The sequence below is a fragment of the Dasypus novemcinctus genome, chromosome 5 (assembly GCF_030445035.2).
Source record: "Dasypus novemcinctus isolate mDasNov1 chromosome 5, mDasNov1.1.hap2, whole genome shotgun sequence".
Classification (NCBI taxonomy): domain Eukaryota; kingdom Metazoa; phylum Chordata; class Mammalia; order Cingulata; family Dasypodidae; genus Dasypus; species Dasypus novemcinctus.
Window position 1 is genome coordinate 77182894 of NC_080677.1, and position 15285 is coordinate 77198178.

General features: G+C 38.6%; 1 protein-coding gene across 10 annotated transcripts in view; it reads left to right on the forward strand.

Annotated features, from left to right (window-relative positions):
* GSAP (gamma-secretase activating protein) overlaps positions 1–15285 on the forward strand; it is a 214096-nt gene that overhangs the window by 194854 nt on the left and 3957 nt on the right. For all 10 annotated transcript variants that reach the window (XR_011648743.1, XR_011648742.1, XM_023583072.3 and 7 more), the window contains 3 exons: positions 4090–4185; positions 7201–7271; positions 7723–7817. Coding sequence is in view for 8 of the 10 variants with exons in the window: in XM_023583072.3 (XP_023438840.1) it covers positions 4090–4185; positions 7201–7271; positions 7723–7817 (262 nt within the window). In the remaining 2 variants the exon portion in view is untranslated. The remainder of the gene's footprint in view (positions 1–4089; positions 4186–7200; positions 7272–7722; positions 7818–15285) is intronic.

Sequence of the window (15285 nt, forward strand, 5' to 3'; positions counted from 1 at the left end):
GAAAAACTTTCAAAGATTATCTCCAAAAAAAAAAAAATCCAGATTTTTTTTGAGGTTAGTTCTTTCAAATTTATGAGGTCCAGATCATTTCCATACCATGTAAAATGTTTTTGAAAAAAAGATAGAAAGCTTCTCCATTATGTAAAAAAGCCAGCATAACCTTAAAAACCAAATCTGACAAGGCTGATACAAAGAAGAAAGCTACAGATTAATTTTACTTATGAATACAGATACCATAAGCTTAATTATAATCCTTTCCTGTAGTCTATTAAAAATATCAATGGGAAGAGTGCGCCCCGTAAGGAGAGCTGCCCAGCGTGAAAGAAAGTGCAGCCTGCCCAGGAATGGCACTACACAGAGAGCTGATGCAGCAAGATGATGCACCAATAACAACAACAACAACAAAAAGAAACACAGATTCCCGGTGCCACTGAGAAGGATACAAGCAGACACAGAACACACAGCGAATGGACACAGAGAATAGACAACTGGGGCAGGGGGTGGGGGGAGGGGTGAGAGAAATAAATAAAAATAAATCTTTAAAAAACAAAATCAAATGGTCAAGAAAGGTTCTTTCCAGGAAGACTGTAATACTAAGATATATATTAATGTAATTTCATCACATCACCAGATCAAAGGAGGAAAAATTAAAATCATCCTTCTAGGTACTGAAAAATTGATAAAAATCAAATTCTATTCCTGGAATATGCTACCTTAATAAGACAAGAGAATAGCCCAATACTTAAGCTAATAGCCAACATCTTTCTTAACAAAAGCAATGGAGGCAGTCCTATTAAAGTAAAAAAGAACTTAAGGTTCCTTGTTATTTTCACTATAATTTTATGTACTTCTAGAAACTCTAACCAATGCAATAAGAAAAAAAGTAAAAGAAGGTACTACGGTTGTCTAGTTGAAAAAAAAACCAAGTGGAAAAATGGAAAATAATGCACAAATTATTAAGTTAGTGATTCTGTATTTGTTTCCTCCTTTATTAGAATTAACTGGTTAGAAAACATAGTGAAAATCAGTATTTCATTTCCATATCTTTAGTGTCTAGGTTTAATAAAATTAAACCCAAAAATCCAAGAAATTTTTCAGACAGCTGACTAAGTGATTCACTTGACAAAATAAAGGGGAACAGTGCTGGTATTACCACATATCTAAATGTGTTGTCAATCTACAATAATAGAGACATATGGCTTATGTACAAAAATGGACAGTGAGCTCTAGTTAAAAATTGAATCTTTAACAGGTGACAGTTGAGGTATTTTAAAATCAATGTAGAAAGAAGGATTTAAAAAAAAATCCATTGGTCAATGGTTAACTATTTGGAAAAGAAAATTAAGTTAGATTCTTCCTACCCCAAATACCACTACTTTATACCATAGACCAACAAAAATATCAGATAGACTAATCAATTTAATATGCAAAATTATACTGCGAAAGAACTTGAAAAGAAATGGATAGTTAAATAATATTGAAATAGAAAGGTATTTAAAATATATTATTGAACATATATAGGAAAAGATGGATTTGACAGAATAAAAATTTAAAACATGTAGAAAAACAAAAAAGCAAACAACAAATATGAAAAAATTTACAATGTGAAAAATGATTAACATTTGGTATATAATAAAGTTAAAAATCAGTAAGAAAAACATCATATTAAAAGGGAAATGGAAAGGGAAACGGACTTGGCCCAGTGGTTAGTGCATCCGTCTACCACATGGGAGGTCTGTGGTTCAAACCCCGGGCCTCCTTGACCCGTGTGGAGCTGGTCCATGCCCAGTGCTGATGCATGCAAGGAGTGCCGTGCCACACAGGGGTCTCCCCATGTAGAGGAGCCCCAAACACAAGGAGTGCACCCCGTAAGGAGAGCTGCCCAGCACGAAAGAAAGTGCAGCCTGCCCAGGAATGGCGCCGCACACATGGAGAGCTGACACAGCAAGATGACGCAACAAAAAGAAACATGGATTCCCATGCCACTGACAACAACAGAAGTAGACAAAGAAGAACACGCAGCAAATAGACACAGAGAACAGACAATGAGGGTGGGAGGGAAGGGAAGAGAAATAAAAATAAATATTTTTTAAAAAATAAGGGAAATGGATAAAGGCTATGACCAATCAATTTTCAAAAGTAAATGATAAAAAAAATGTAGAATGGGGGAGTTGAAGAAAATGAATGGTCAATATTGCTATAATCAAATAAATGACAAATAGAACATATTTGTGCTTATCAAATTGACAAAAATAAATCCTACAATCAAAGTTCAGGGTACAGGGAACTGGACAGTCTCATGTGGAAACAGTTGAAAATTGTCTAACCATTGTGGAGAGCATTTTGGTGGTATCTCTGCCAGTTTTAAGTATGTGAGACAACAAATTTCATTTCTAGGAATTTAGACTGACAAAATAATTGGAATATGGCAAAAAATGTCTCTTCAAGGATTTTTTAGGTGTTATTTATAATAGTAAAAAATTGTACCATATGTATAAGGGAATGATTCAATTATGGTACCTTTGTAAAATTAAATACTGTGCAGCCATTAAAACTTATGTGGTAAAAGAATATTTAATGTTATAAGGAAATTATTACATGAAAACAATATACAACATTCAAAAGGATATGCACTTCAGAAAAAAGTAAAATACTCCCACAATGTTAAGGAATTAATATGCTAGTCTTTATGGGTGATTTTAATTATCATCTTTATGGTTATTGTAGAAAATTGAAAACCACAAAAAATGTGCATTAGTTCTGAAATATATTTTAAAGCCAAATGAATTAATATATGCAGGTGATTTAATTGAAATAATATATCCCTTTGTCGGGGCCCTGAGGGCAATGAGCTAGATTTTACTCAATGTATCCTGTATGTGAATCTGCTAAAATAAAAGACACATATATGTATGATATCAACTGTACAATTCCCATGAGCTGTTTCTTGAGGCGAAGATTTCTGTAGCCAGGACGTCCTCTATATGAGCAAGGTATCTAAGCAAAAGGAAAAAAAAGAGGATGATAAAGGAAAGAGAAAACCAAAAGGTGGGGAGGGTTGGAATGCCAGCCATGGATTGGGGAACCCTGAGGATTATCAGAAGAGAGAGAACATAGCAACAAGCTTGTTTGGAAGCACTAGAGTGAATATTTCATTACCTTCACTTGTCAGGGGACTGTGTTGAGTAACTATAGTAACTTGAAATAGGAGGTACTTGATACATATCCTTTTTACTCCTGCCCCTGTCCTTCCAAACACCCTAAACTACTGTCCCCAGTAGCACAGACACTCGGTGTTATTCCTTAGTTCCCCAGGGCTCCAGGAGTAGTAGATTTCAATCCTTTGGTAAACAGAGTTTTTGATTTATAAATCAGTGACTGCCAATGGCTTCTTTGGAGAACTTTTATCAGAGCTTAGATCCTAACCCTCAGCTGCTCACTGAGCTTTGGACAAATCGTAAAAATTGTTCCTCCTAAGGAAAGTGTTGAGACCATGATTTAAGCCTAGTACAGAAATATTGAAGGAAGCGGACTTGGCCCAATGGATAGGACGTCTGCCTACCACATGGGAGGTCTGCAGTTCAAACCCAGGGCCTCCTTGACCCGTTTGGAGCTCGCCCATGCCCAGTACTGATGTGCACAAGGAGTGCCGTGCCACGCAAGGGTGTACCCCGCATAGGGGAGCCCCATGCGCAAGGAGTGAGCCCCGTAAGGAGAGCTGCCCAACGTGAAAGAAAGTTCAGCCTGCCCAGGAATGGCACCGCACACACACAGAGCTGACACAACAAGATGATGCAACAAAAAGAAACACAAATTCCTGGTGCCACTGATAAGGATAGAAGCGGTCACAGAAGAACACACAGCAGATGGAAACAGAGTGCAGACAACTTGGGGGGAGGGGAGAGAAAAAAATAAAAAATCTTAAAAAAAATAAAACAAAACAGAAATATTGAGATGTCCATTTCTGTCCATTTCTGGTGATGGGATCTTTGCTATCTATTTACTATGCTAATAGATGGATTTAATTCAAGCCAGTTGTAGGTGTGAATGAGTAGGGTTTGACTTATCTAACCCATATTCTATTTTCAGATGGTGTCTGAGCTAAAAGACCATCTTTTGAGACATCTACGAGGTGTAGAAAAGAAGAAAATTGAACAGATGGTTCTGGACTACATTTCAAAATTGGTTGGTTTTGCTTTTTTGTTCTGTTCCCCCCCCTCCCACCCCCATATAGTTCCAAATATGTCAGTGAACCCATTTACACGTGTTTTTTTTCCAGTTAGGTTTTTGGAGTTCTCTCATAATCAGTATATTTGGTGCTATAGATTGAAGAAAGGGACATAAGAACCAATAAACCAAGGGAATTTGGTTTGGAAGGTGACTTCTTGTCCTTGCTTTAACTATTAAGTCTATGTTTATGAAAGCATAGGGCAGTGATGAATTCAGCATGGTTGCCAAAAGTTCACATTTCATCTTAGCTTCTTTCAGTGTCTTATTAAACAGTAGGTAATTATTTCTGTACGTTGAGATTTAAGCAGGCATGCAAGAACTTGGACTTCATTCTTAATTAGCTCCAATAGCCCAACTATGTCAGCTTCCAGGTCAGTCATTGCTTTAGTTTGCCACAAGGCTGCTGATGCAAAGTACCAGAAATGGGTTGGCTTTTAGAATGGGAAATATATTAGGTAAAAGTTCACAATTCTGAGGCCATGAAATGTCCAAATCAAGGACTTTCAGAGATGCTTTCTCACCAAAGTCAGCTACTGGTGATCCTAGCATCTTGCTGTGTGGCGATCAGGCAAGACAGTGGTCTGCTCTCTCTCTCTTTCTCCTTGAACTCAGCTGTGGCCAATCAATCGTCTCTCCCTGGGCCTGAGCTGAGCCTCTTGGGGCTTCTCTCCTTGAGCTTAGCTGTGGGTGAACCTGGAGTCCTCTCTCTTACATAGCCAGATCAAATATGGCAGCTTCCACTCTGTGTTTATATCAGCTCAAGGAAGAGGATGGAGACTCAACCCAAGTCAGGCCTCACTGACATAGTCCAATGAAAAGGGTCTTATATCCACTGGAATGGATTAGTTCAAAAGCATAATCTTTGTGGGATTTATAAAAGAACTTCAAACCTTCACAGTTGTAAAAATACTGTGATCCCAATTCATAACAAAAGTCTATGTCTAAGTAGAAGTGATGTGGCTAGATTGAATTTTGAGGCTGTCTTGACTTATTCCAAGAAGCATATGGAGTTCAGGTCTGACTCTGCTTAGAAACTAGAAATAATATACTTGACAAATTTTTAAAAAATTATTTAAATACACAGAAAGTGAAGTAACCCTCCAATATTTCTTCAAGTTTGGGTAAGACCCGTATGCAAATGGACCAGTATACAAACATGTATTTCTATTCATATGTTGAACCCTGGTAGATTAGTAAAATGTATTAGATAAGACCCTGATTTAATCTGTGGGTGTTTAATTTTAAAGTTTTCTTTAAAGTTTAATTTTAAAGTTTATAGCAGTCCTTACTGTCTGTTACGAAATACATATATTTTGAGTGTCTATAGTAAGATCTGATTTCAGAGTCTTTAATATGTTAGGTGACGTTTGTATTCTTATATATTGATATTTATAATAAAAAAATGGAATCTTAAATAATTCCTCTTTGCTTTAGAACTGTATCAAGGTGCTCACTTTATGAATGTGTTACTGGTCTTCCCCAATGTTGATATTAGCTTATTTTCTTTTGTCCTTTAACACTATTTAACACACCCCAGCCATTATCTTTCTTTCTGTTGACTTTAAATCTTACCTTCCAGAGTGTTAGGAAGGGATTTTGCTCAAGCACTGGTCTCCCCGATGCCCCATCTCCTCAGCTAATCACATAAAAGTTTTAGCACTGGGAAGCGGACTTGGCCCAATGGATAGGGCGTCCGCCTACCACATGGGAGGTCTGCGGTTCAAACCCCGGGGCCTCCTTGACCCGTGTGGAGCTGGCCCATGCACAGTGCTGATGCTCACAAGGAGTGCCCTGCCACACAGAAGTGCCCTGCCACGCAGGAATGCCCTGCCATGCAGGGGTGTCCCCTGCTTAGGGGAACCCTACACGCAAGGAGTGTGCCCCGTAAGGAGAGCCGCCCAATGCAAAAGAAAGTGCAGCCTGCTCAAGATTGACGCTGCACACACAGAGAGCTGACACAACAAGATGACACAACAAAAAGAAACACAGATTCCTGGTGCTGCTGATAAGGATAGAAGCAGTCACAGAAGAACACACAGCAAATGGACACAGAGAGCAGACAACTGGGGGGGGGAGGGAGGGAAAGAAATAAAAAAATAAAGCAAATTCAAGGAATTGATGCAGAACCTGCTTATGCTGTTTATGAGTTATCTTACCTGATTTCAACTGAAGAGAAATTGAGCACCTGTATCACTGAGGAAAGCTAGCGTTTGCCTGTGCTCTCATGGAGACGCTTTCTGATTTGACCCCTGTCCTTGGCCCACATGTGCATTGCTTGGATTCGTGACTGATAACAGCTCCATGGGAACCTTCACGCTTCTGCTGACAAACTTGTTGCAAATCTAGAACAGGTTTCTGGTTCAAGAATTACTTAGACTGATTTTGATTGTGATTTATTGATACTCTGTGTTTCAGTCAGTGTTCTAATCAATCCTTCCAACATTCCCGTTAGATATTTCCCCCGATTTTACAAATGAGACACTGAGACTTGGAGAGGATAGGCAAGGTGTTACACAACCAGTAAAATGTAGAACCTGGACTTGAAACCAGCCTTACTCCACAGCGCATGCTTTTGACTGCCATTCTATTCTGTGTCTCTCTTCTGTCAGCTGTTGGCCCTTGCTGCCTAACTAAAACAGGCCTAGAGCAAACCCAGGGGCACTTGACCTTCACTGGTGAATGAGGGCATGAATGAATGGTAGGGTTAGTTAGTCCAGCTGGGGAAGCTCAGCTAGGGACACTGCCCACCCAGACAGAGGGTACTCTGTTAAATGCTCTGGTGCACAATTTCAGTCTTTCTGTTTTGGATTCCGATGCTTCAGACCTGACCTCAGAAAGGCTGGTTCTGTGTGGCCAAAGCCTGAATGCCAGCTGCCCTGAACATGCCTGTTAGAGCTGTGGAGGGATAGTTCCAGGGTCTTTGAGGGAAAGGGTGGAGGTGGAGTTTAACGAACTGTCCTTGCCATCTAGCTGGATCTCATTTGCCGCATACTGGAAACCAGTTGGAGGAAACATAATCTTCAATCCTGGGTTCTCCACTTGTACGCAAGTATTTCTCCCTCTCCTTTATCATGGTGTACAGAGTCGAAAAAACTGATGGCTGCCTATTTTAGCAATGCCCTTTTGCAACTTAGCAGTTCAAAACAGTTCTCATCAGCCCTGATCCCATCTATCTTAGTTTTGTACACAGCATTTAAAGTTATTCCCATTAATTTCACCCATCACCCTTCCCTGGCCTATGGGGGAGGAGCTCAACACTGTCAAGAAGGGGAATTTAGGTTAATACAATTTTTAATTTATATGCCTACCATCTGGTTAGACTAGGCATTGGGTGATAGTTGCCATCATTTTATGAGCTTTTCTACAGGGTATAGTACTTCATGATTAGTAAGAATCCCCCCCATATGTGGTACTTAAGAGTTGCTGCTTATAGCAAACAGGGTTTTAGGCGTGCCCTTCTTGACTGATACGCTGTTTTGCATTTTTACCTAGGGATAGGTGTGGCAGTGCCGCTGAACTTGCAGTCTTTCACCTCATGACCAGGATTCTGGAAGCTACTAACAGTTTGATTTTACCGTTACCTCCTGGTAAGTCTTGGCTCTTTGGTCCTTTGGTATAATAAGTTTGGTTTTTCTGCTTCTCGTGGTCCCTGAACTTTGGCACGTTGCGAGTTTAATAATGAGAACTTTGATGTATGAGAGACTGTGTGTCTGGTGTACTGTGAGAGATGGGCCCTGAGGTTGGGCTCTACTGACCTGAATATTCAACTCTAGTGTAGCTTGTTGTTAACGTTAAGATCAGGCGGGCCCCTGTGCAACTTTCTAAGGATAATTTGAACCAGTGGAGCTAAGTCAGGGCAAATCTAGAGATCTCATTCTCTGATGTCTCTAGGCCTAGTTTATCTGTTTGAGATGTCTGAAGGGTAATACTCTGAAGGAAGTGGGTCTGGATAAGTTTCTAAAATTGAGCTGAAAGTGCTTGGAAGCTAAAACTTTCCCTGACAATTTTGAAACAGGACAAAGTGAGGCCTCAAAGCATTCCTGGAGATGTGTATATACAGTCAGTCATTCACTTAATTTCGTCATTTGTTCATGCAGTTAACAAACATTAGTTGAGTAATTATTACATTATTACATGCCAGGCGCTGTACTAAAAATTAGAGTGGTTAAAAAAATTAACAAGTGTAATTGGGAAGATGTGCATATAAATCAGTACTCATTTTAAAAAATAAATAAGCTCTTCTTTGATATAAACTTCTTGATTGGTGTTAAGCTGTATGATATCTATCACTGCATATATATCAGATGGTTTTATTCAATACATTCATTCATACATCTCCCCATCCATCATTACTTCCTTCATTCATTTCAAGTCAGCACTTGTGTGGTATTCATTCTGTGCCAGGTATTGTTCAAGTACTTCACATAAATTAACATACTTAAAATTTCATAACAATAGAAGTGGTAGCATCTTAGAGTGAACCACACTAAATTTCCAATATTCAATCAATTTTTTGTACAACAAAAATGGCACTTTAATATGATTCCAACTAATATTATTCCCATTTTATAGATGGTGAAACCAAGGCATAGAAAGTTTAAGTCACTTGCTTTTAGTCCTATTAAGTTACAGACTCAGGATTCAAATCCAGGCAGTATGACTCCAAAATCTGTATTTTTAATTACCATTCTGTGTTGCCATTTGAATTTTATATTCCAGTTGAATTGGTATATTGGGAACATTGACTATTTGGGGGCCCAGAGAATCCCTATAGCACATCTCCACATTTTGCTGCATTTTTTTTATGTATACGGAACAGTTTAGAATCCTGCCTAATTCCTTCATCCATGTACCTTATTTATAAGGTCTGTTTGTAGGTGGAGGCATAAAAAGGAGTTTCTGTTGATTTTGTAAGAATCAGAAAGTGACCATTCATGAGGAAAACGGATGGTTTTAAATTATTACAATGGGATACGAATTGTGAGATATCCTCTAGAAAGAGTGAAGGGATTTGATGAAAAGTGTATATGGATTTCTGGCTTAAATTCTTAGTCATTAGCCATTAGCACAAAAGATTGGTAGAGGAATGGATTGGATTGCTGGTTTCAGATTTGTCCACCAAGAGTGTTTCAGCCCATTTGTTAATAAGAGAGATTGACTTAACTAGGGGTGATATTTTGCTTGTAAGATCATAAAAATCTACTTTCTATAGAAATCTTATTCCTTCTCAGAGATAAGGAAAAATGTTATCCATAGTGATTGAGAGTGTCCATAGGTCAGGTAAGGAAGAAATACAGATCTCTCTCCTTATCTCTTATTTCCTTCATGTGAATTGAAAATAGAGGTGAGGAACTTGTGCGTGACCCTGGCTCATTTGTGAGTGTGCACGTGTGTATAAATACAGGGTATTTGTGTGTGTAGATCTGTAAGTGTGCTTGCTTTCCACACCTACTGAACTAGTGAGAACTCTTGGACGTCTAAGTGTTAGAAATTTGTGACTCTGTTGGTTCAAGAAAAAGGGGAATAAGGACCACAAAAAAGAAGTCATGGCTTAGAGCTGCAACATTTTCTGTTTAAAAGGGACCTGTGTTCCTCTCATTATTTAAAGGAGACCAGAAGCCCTGGAGGACGAGGACTACAGCTGAATGCAAAAGTGCTCTTATTCAGAAGCCATGCCCAATTTTAGCCAATTTGCTCTGGTGCTCAGAGCTGACATGCAGAGAGGAGGCCAAGAACTGGCCATTGAATTTGGGACTCTGCCCTAGGGATAGAGAAGGAGAGGTCATCCAGGGATCTTTAGGACATGGACATGGAACTGGAGAAGGAAATTTGAGTCCAGGAAATCTAAATTTCAATAATCTGTTATAAGCTTTCTTTAGAAATAATTTCATAACTTTTTAATCTTGGGAAGAATTTCCAAAGCCAAATCCATTTGGAAAATCTTATGCTTCTGATTAGTTATTAAAAATCACTATTTCTTTGGATTCAGGGAAGATGAAGTAGACTCATCATGTTGTCAGCCAGTTAACAAGCCCTTGTGGGCAGCATTTGCACTTCATCTGATCCTTGATGTTGCCAGGACCTAGGACTGCCCCACTGCTCGTGATTCACCTTCTCAGAGAGAGAAAATTCTATGATTTCTATGAAATCAAACCCTGCTCTTTGGCATCATTCCTCTATTGTGTAAGCTCCTAAAATTAGGCTGTGATTCTTCTCCGTCATTCTCCACCCATACACAAACAGTTGCTAATCCTGTGCATGTTGCTTCTGTCATCCCTTCCCTCCTCTTTCGCTACTAATGACCTCATTACTTCATGCGTGGTAGGTTAACCCAGTAACCTCCGAATAGGTCTTCCTATAAGCAAACTGTTATCCCAATCTATTCCTTCCTTATTGCCACATTAATATTCCAAAAGTAAAATTCACCATGTCTCTATCCTGCTCAAAAATTGTCAGCCTCCCCCAAATTTACTAAGTAATGAACTCCTTATCATCAATCAGCATTCTCTAAAATAAAGCAGTTATCTCAACCCATGTCACATGTTTTCATAGCACCCTGCACTTTTCCTTCATAGAACTGGTCACATTTAAAAATATGTATTTATTTTTATGATTATTTGATTGCCGGTTTTCCCATCAGAGTTTAAGGTATATGGGAGCAGCATTTGCACCTGTTTTGTTCATACTGTACTCTTGCCCAGTGCCTGGTGCATGAATCAACTTACTTTTCCAACTCTACCTCTTATCTTTCCTTTACCCTTGAACAAGATTCCAGTTGAAATGGATCAGTTAATGTTTTCTCAACGTGCCCCATGCTTCTTCACCTGTGGTTCTCTGTTCATATTGTTTCATTACCCAGCTACCAGTTATTATGGCAGGATAATGTTACGGTTAAAAGCCCGGTGAAAATCTGACCAGCTTGGGTTGAAATTTCAACTCTGCTACTTATTACTTATGTGACCCTGGGCAAATTTCTTAACTTTTGTAACTCTCTATTTTTCCCATCTATAAAAGGGGAATTGAGTAGTTCCCATCTCATAGTGTTACGTATGAGGATCAATTGAGCCAGTGCATAGACTGAATGCTCGGTACATATTTGGTATTAGTCACTGTTGTTATGCCATGTACTTGGCTCTTAACAGACCTAGCTTTCATGCTCAAACAGCCCTGCAGGAAAGTGATGGCAGTTCCATCTTAGGGATGAAGAAACTGAGGCTCAGAAGGGCTGAGTTACCTACAGCTAGTAAGTAGCACAGAGGATTCTAGACTTAGTATGCTAATTCCAAACCTGGCTTTTTCTGCTGTGTCCACTCAGTACATTCCCTTGCCTCATTTCCACTCCTAGGAATTACATTTATCCTTCAAATCTCCCCTCAAATCTTATCTTTTCCAAGAGGACTTTTTTAGAGTATATCCTGATCTTATATTTTCTTCCCCCTTGTAGTTTATTTTTATCTTTTGCCATTAATGCCATCCTTTGAGTTCTAAGTATATGAATTTTGTGAGTGTTTGGGGAGACATCCCCACGGGACTTAGGTTTGAGAGAGTGCCTAACTCTGCTGAATTCCTATAGATTTGCTATTAGGCCATGCCATTTTCTTTCTTTTCTATAGTTAAGTCCAGTTGATTCCAGTGAGCATCCCTGTCTTATTCCAGATCTTAGAGGGAAAGCCTTTAGCATTTCACCATTGAATATGATGTTATCTGTAGGTTTTTCATATATCCTCTTTAACATGTTGAGGAAATTTCCTTTTACTCCTATTGAAGTGTTTTTATCAACAAAGGATGTGCTATTTTGTCAAATGCTTTTTCTACATCAATAGAGATGATCATGTGATTTTTTTCTTTCAATATGTTAATGTGGTTTATTACATTGATTGATTTTCTTATTTTGAACCATCCTTGCAGACCAGGGATGAAACCCACTTGATCATGGTGTATAGTTTGTCTGATGTGTTGTTTAATATGATTTACAAGTATTTTGTTGAGAATTTTAGTGACTAGTTTCATTAGAGAGAATGGTCTGTAGTTTTCTCTTCTTGTGATATCTTTATGTGGCTTTGGTATTAGGGTGAGGTTGGCATCATAGAATAAGTTAGGCAATGCTCCCTCCACTTATATTTTTTGGGAGGGTTTAAGCAGGATTGATGTTAGTTCTTTCCAGAATGATTGGTAGAATTCCCATGAATCCATCTGGTCTTGGGCTTTTCTTAGTTGGGAGGTTTTTAATGACTAATTCAATCTCATTACTTATGAATGGTCTATTGAGTTCTTTTATTTCTTCTTTTGTCAATGTAGACTGCTTGTGTGTTTCTAGAAATTTTTCCTTTTCATCTAAGTTATCCATCTTTTTGGCATACAATTCTTCAAAGTATCCTCTTATGATACTCTTTATTTCTATGTGATCAGTGGTGATATTCCCACTATGGTTTTTTATTTTATATATTTGCATCTTCTCTCTTGTGTTGTCAGCCTAGCTAAAGGTTTGTCAATTTTATTAATCTTCTCAAAGAACCAGCTTTTGGTTTTGTTAATTTTTCTCTTTCTAAATTCTCAATTTCATTTAGTTCTGCTTTAATCTTTCTTATTTCCTTCTTTCTGCTTGCTTTGGGATTAGTTTGTTGTTCTTTTTCTAGTACTTCCAGGTGTGCAGTTAGTCATTTGATTTTTAGCTCTTTCTTCCTTTTTATTATAGGCATTTATGGCAGCAAATTTCCTTCTCAGCACTGCTTTAGCTGCATCCCATACGTTTTGATGTGTGGTGTTCTCATTTTCATTTGTTTCAAGGTAGTTACTGATTTGTTTTGCAATTTCCTCCTTGACCCACTGATTGTCTAAAAGTGTGTTATTTAACTTCCATTTCTTTGTGCTTATTCTGGTTCTCTACCCCTTATGAATTTCTAGCTTCATTCCATTGTGGTCAGATAAATTATTTTGTATAATTTCAATCTTTCTAAATTAGTTGAGACTTGTTCTGTGGCCTAGCATATGGTCACATAGAGAATGGTCTATGTGAACTTGAGAAGAATGTATATCCTGCTGAATTTCAGTGTAAATGTTTTGTATATGTCTATTAAGTCTAGTTTCTCTCATGTATTATTCAAGGCCTCTGTTTCTTTATTGACCTTCTCAAGATGTTCTGTCAAATGGTGATAATAGTATATTAAAGTCCCTCACCATAATTGTAGAGGCATCTATTTCTCCCCTTAGTTTTTCCAGTGTTTGCCTCATGTATTTTTGGGTACCCTAGTTAGGTGCATAAATGTTTATGATTGTTCTTACTTCCTGATAGATTACCCCTTTTTCAATATATAGTGTCCTTTTTGTCTCTTACAATTGTTGCATTTTGTATTAGTATGCCAAAGGGGTGCTGATGCAAAGTACCAGAATCTGTTGGCTTTTATAAAGGATATTTATTTGGGGTAGAAGCTTACAGTCACAAGGCCCTAAATAGTCTAATTCAAGGTTACTTCCTTACCAAACTCTGTTGCCATGTGTTGAAGCAAGATGGTGGGCAATACCTGCAAAGGTTCAGCCTTCCTTCTTCCTCTTAAGGTTCCATGGTCCCAGCTCCTTCTGATCTCAGCTGTAGGCTGGCATAAGGCTTATCTCTCTCCCTGGGGCTCATTTCTTTCTGGGCTCAGCTGCTCTGCTCTTGTCACAAGATCAGCTGTAGACTATCAATGATCAGGCTCATCTCTCATCTGAGGGAGTCTGCCATGTCTATTGAGCTATCTTTATTCCTCTGTGTTCTTCTCCTATGTGTCTACTTCCATGTGGGAGTCTGTTTTATCAGCCCACCTAAGGGGCTGGGACTGAATTCAGAGTCACACTCTAATGATGTGGTTGAATCAAAGCCCTAATCATGACATAATTTAATCAGATGTCTCAGCTGAATCTAATCCAATCAAAGGGTTATCATGTCCAGAGGAACAGACCAGTTTACAAACATAATCTCTCTTTTTGGAATTCATACATAATCTTAAACTGCCACATATTTAAAGTCAATTTTGTCCAATATTAGTATAGCTATTCTGGCTCTTTTTTTGTTTATTGTTTGCATATAAAATAGTTTTCCAACCTTTCACTTGTAACCTCCTTGTGTCCTAGATCTAAGGTGAGTTTCTCGTAAACAGTGTATAGACAGGTCATATTTCCTTATCCATTCTGCAAAGCTGTGTCTTTTGATTGGAGAGTTTAATCCATTAACATGCAATGTTTTACTGTCAAGGCAGTATTTACATTAGCCCTTTATTCTTTAGGTTTATATATGTTGTATTTTATTTTTATTTCTCTTTTTATCTATGTGGTTATTCTTACTAATAATCTTCCTTTCTACACTTTTCTCCAACCCTCTCTCTCCAGTTTTATTCCTTTCAAACTGCAGAACTCCCTTTAGCATTTCTTGAAGGTCAGGTTTCTTTTTGATAAGCTCTCTTAATTTCTGTTTATCAGTGAATATTTTGAACTTTCCTTCATTTTTGAAAGCCATTATGTTGGATGTAGAATTCTTGGCTAATGGTTTTTTTCTTTTAGCACCTGGGTCATGCCACTGTCTTCTCACCTCCATGGTTTCAGATGAGAAATCAGTGCTTAATATTAACAGGCTTCCCTTCTTTATGATGTTCTGCCAGCCCTATCTTTCCTTTTCCCCCTCTCTCACTGAGTTTGCTGGGTGCTGGGTGCTGGTCCCACACCTATTTGCCCTTCAGCTCCCCCATGGCTGGGTCTCTTTCAACCTCCACTTGCTGAACTGGCTACAGCCTAAATTCAAAGCAGGCTCAGCTGGCTAAACTCACTGAAGAGAAACCACTCTTTGCCTTCTGCCAGACCCTCTTCCTTCCGAGGAGGGCTTCCTTTCCCCTCTCAGTTGCCTGCAGTGAGTCAGGGGTTTTACCAAGACTATTTGTCTTGAGGATGGGGGATATGTGCTGTTCCCAGCTGTAGGGGCAAGTAAGTTGTGGCTTTTGTCTGGCCTCTTTGTCCCTCTGACCCTCTTCTTCCTGGATAATGCACAGCACTCTCCTGGTCTGCAGGTCCCCAAAGCAGCTACCT